Genomic DNA, 3,563 nt, shown 5'->3' with positions numbered 1-3,563 from the left:
GCTTCAGGAGATTTGTGAAGGAAGCACAGCTTTCAAGAGAGGAGGAGCTTCCTGAAAAGTCTGGAGACTCCTGCTCTGATCACATCCACCACCTGATTCCTCCATCATGGAAACACAAACTGTCTTTGACTTCCTGTCTCACCTTCACCTCTGGCGTAAGGGGGAGCGGCAGCAGCAGCAGCAGCAGCATCTGGAGCAGCAGCAGCAGCAGCAGGAGCAGTAGCAGCAGTGCCAGTCCTTTTCCTCTTTCTCTTTCCCTATAAACAGTCTCCATGTAACCAAGTGTCTTTGCAGTGACTGCACACATTTGTGTGTGTGTGAGTGTGCAGAGTACACCTACATAGTTTTGAGCGCTGCTCCACCCAGGATGCCTCTGTTGGAACAGCTTTCTCTCCTGGTGGGCCTCCTGGAAGTACTTCTCCTTGTTGTCAGGAGACAGAGACGTCCACTGTGGACAGAAGACATCCTGTCAGCTGCTGAACAAACACCTGAAGAAGATCTTTCTGAAAATCAAACATGGCCGCCGGCTCTTACCCTGTCACCCAGGACTTTGTTCAGAGCTGAGCTGTTGGTGATGTTCAGCTCTGCTTTGACCTTTGCCCTCTGCTCCTTTAAATAGAGCATGAAGGCATTGGGAGGCTTCTTAACGTATTCCTGGTTGCTTCTGCAGACAAACAGAACAGGTGAGCTGAGAGCTGACATGCTGCCTCTGTGACAATCTGACTGCAGACTGGAAGCTGCAGAGGAAACTCACGGCGAGCTGCAGCAGCTCAGAGGAGCAGGAGGCTGGTGGACCTGCTGGACTGTGGAAGGAGGATGGACCACATACATCGGGTAGATGATCAAGTGTGGAGCGTTGGCCTCCTGCAGACAAACAGAACAGATGACTCCACCTGCAGTCGCATCCTACTTCCTCCAGGTGGCATCTTTCTTGTCATTACATGTAGATGTTGCTGACCAGAGCTCAGACTGGTTGGAAGCTCTGACCAGAGTCTGCATGAGAGAACAGTGATGGACGCTGTCCTCTGCTTAGACTCTTACCTGTCCCTGCATGCTGCCAGGAGGCAGAGGATGGAACCACGATGCATTGGGGAGGTTCTGAGACCCACCAAGGCTGAGCTGAGGAGCTGGAGGTTCAGCAGGTGGTGCTTGACTCAGCTCAGCCTCGATGACCTCCATCAGCATGGAGACCACCTCCTCCCACTCCATCCCCTCAATAATCCTTCTAATATCAGTGAACAGTTCAGAGCTCGGTCCATCACTCATTCTGGATCTGTGGCAAACATTCATGCACAGCAGCTTTCAGTCTCTCACCATTTCAGTACAAATCCATCAAACGTTTGCAGGTTCAACCATTCAGTGACTTCTGAGCTCATGTGATGCTTTAATGAACATTTTCTATCATAACCATCCAGATTAAAGAGCAAAAAGCCTCAAAGTAGATTTTTGGATTCAGTGATCCACAAATGGAAGAAGTGACCAAACTTTGACTAAATTAGGAGGATTCATATTATTTTAAGTATTTTTACTGTACAAAGTAATTGAAGCAAACAAGTTTTCCATCTGTAAACAAACATTTATGGATCTTTAATAAAAATACAAATGCAAAACAATTGGATGTTTTTGGAAAACCAAGTTGTCCTTTGATAAAGATCTTTGGATTTTTTAGGCAGACTAGATGAACATTGGAGTAAAATCAGAGTTGGCGTCTTTACACTAAAGTTAATTTCTCCTAATCAGTGAAAGTTCAGCAGTCCTGATTTAAAACCTGTTTAAACAAAGATAAACATTGAAAAAAAGACATAATTAAAACAATAAAGACGGCCCAGAAGTTACTCAGGTCTGGAAATGATTTAAACTCATGTTTCTACCTAATTTCTCTCAATGAAGATGAAGATGAAGGTGAAGGTAAAGATGCCAGCAACACAACTCTGACGATGTTTGGACTTCTGGCACCGCTTTAAGTATTGTATATGTCTAGAACCTTTTTGAAGAAAAACAATCAAGAAAAACAGCAGCACCTACTTCAGAACTTTTCTGAGTGTTGCCTAGGCAACCAATATTAATATCTTTTAAATGTAGGTGCGTTCTGCATCAAAAAGACGCACTGTCGCCCCCTAGTGGATTTAAAAATACGTAATAATGTAATGTTTGGATGTATTTACAAAAGATAAATTTAAAATTGACAACACATAAGCCACTCTTCAGCTAAGTGTTTCCAATGAAAATCACCAAGATATGTTTCAGATTTACCACGTTAACATTTTTTTCTTGTTGTTTGTGTTTCCCCAAACTGTTCTGCAATCAAAAGGCCACATTTCTTTATTATTTAATTTGATCCTCCCAATCTAAGTCATTGAAACTTTATCAATGACTTTGGAAAAAGAGGATGTGAGCCAGACTAAAGTACCTGGCTGAACATGCTGATCTTTTAAACAGGTATTATAGTACTTTAAAAGGGAGACACCTTAGGAATACAACAAAGTAGTTCTGCAGAAACTCTGAGTCTATGATGTATGTGTGGGATAAGCTCACATCACAAGTTCAAACTCTCTTAAATGAAATCCTATGATGGAAAATTTATTGCAAAGTTTACATGTAACAGAGTAAAATTCACATTTTTCATATTTATTTATTCACCTTTTTTTTTACTGAACATAAAACAGACAAACTATTCAGAGGGGCAAAAAAGTATTTGTCACATATCTATTAAATCATTTTGTCTGTTTTTCAATGAACTTCCTCAATTTACAGTGCAAACTCATTCAATTGGTCAAAATTCAATGTCAATGCTTTTTTTATAAACTTTGTTGACAGGCCTGAGATTTAACATTTTCCATTAATTCTTCAGGTTTTCACGCACTGTTGCTGCTGTTTTGGTACATTCCTCCTTGCAGATCTTCTCTACAGCTGTGATGTTTTGCGGCAGTTGCTGGGGAACATGGGCTTAAACTCCCTTCAAAGATTTTATGGGGTTGAGATCTGGAGACTGGCTAGACCACTCCAGCACTGAAACGGTTCTTATGAAGCTGCAGCTTTGTTGCCAGGGTGATGGGATCATTGGTGATCACTGAATTGCTTTTAAGATCCAGATCACTGGATATTGCCGCACTGTGTAGTTTTTTAGTATCTACACTGAAAAAAAAGATTTTTAGGCCTTGTAAATATTATTTCAGTTATCTATGTAAATCCTACAAAATAATACCAATTCTGTGCTTTTACTTAACCCTTGTGCTATATTAGATGACCCCACCCTTACATTGACGTGTTCTCCCTACCATGATAAAGGTGGATAAAGGTGGAAAGATTTCATGTAATCCATGGATACCAGTGAAGATCACAAATCATTGAAGAAAAAAGGTTCAGCGCACTGTCTAGTGGGTCTAGATGACCCAACTCCCAACGTTAAAGTGCCTAGGATAGCATAAGGGTTACAATAACTTGTTTTCATGAAGTGCATTACTTGGTAATTTTTGTAATTATAAGTCCTTTGTTTTGTATGTAAATTTCATCCTTCAATCCAAGTAATATTTACTAAACCAGTTTGTTGGCTTAATTAGTTG

At 41.0% G+C, this 3,563-nt stretch overlaps 1 protein-coding gene across 1 annotated transcript; it reads right to left on the bottom strand.

Moving 5' to 3' along the window:
- Window positions 1–221: 221 nt before the first annotated feature.
- Window positions 222–1,948, bottom strand: LOC101162335 (transcription factor 7-like 1-A; the record flags this gene model as incomplete). Its single annotated transcript, XM_023953146.1, has 6 exons — window positions 1,872–1,948; window positions 1,042–1,273; window positions 755–864; window positions 535–664; window positions 341–448; window positions 222–257 (listed from the first exon to the last, which is right to left on the bottom strand). Coding segments are annotated over exons 2-6 (609 nt in total), but the record flags the coding sequence as incomplete, so codon positions are not given.
- Between the last annotated feature and the right edge of the window lie 1,615 nt (window positions 1,949–3,563).

The sequence above is a fragment of the Oryzias latipes genome, chromosome 24 (assembly GCF_002234675.1).
Source record: "Oryzias latipes chromosome 24, ASM223467v1".
Taxonomy (NCBI): Eukaryota; Metazoa; Chordata; class Actinopteri; order Beloniformes; family Adrianichthyidae; genus Oryzias; species Oryzias latipes.
The sequence above is the reverse complement of the archived record's forward strand: the minus strand, read 5'-3'. Positions and strand labels throughout refer to the sequence as shown.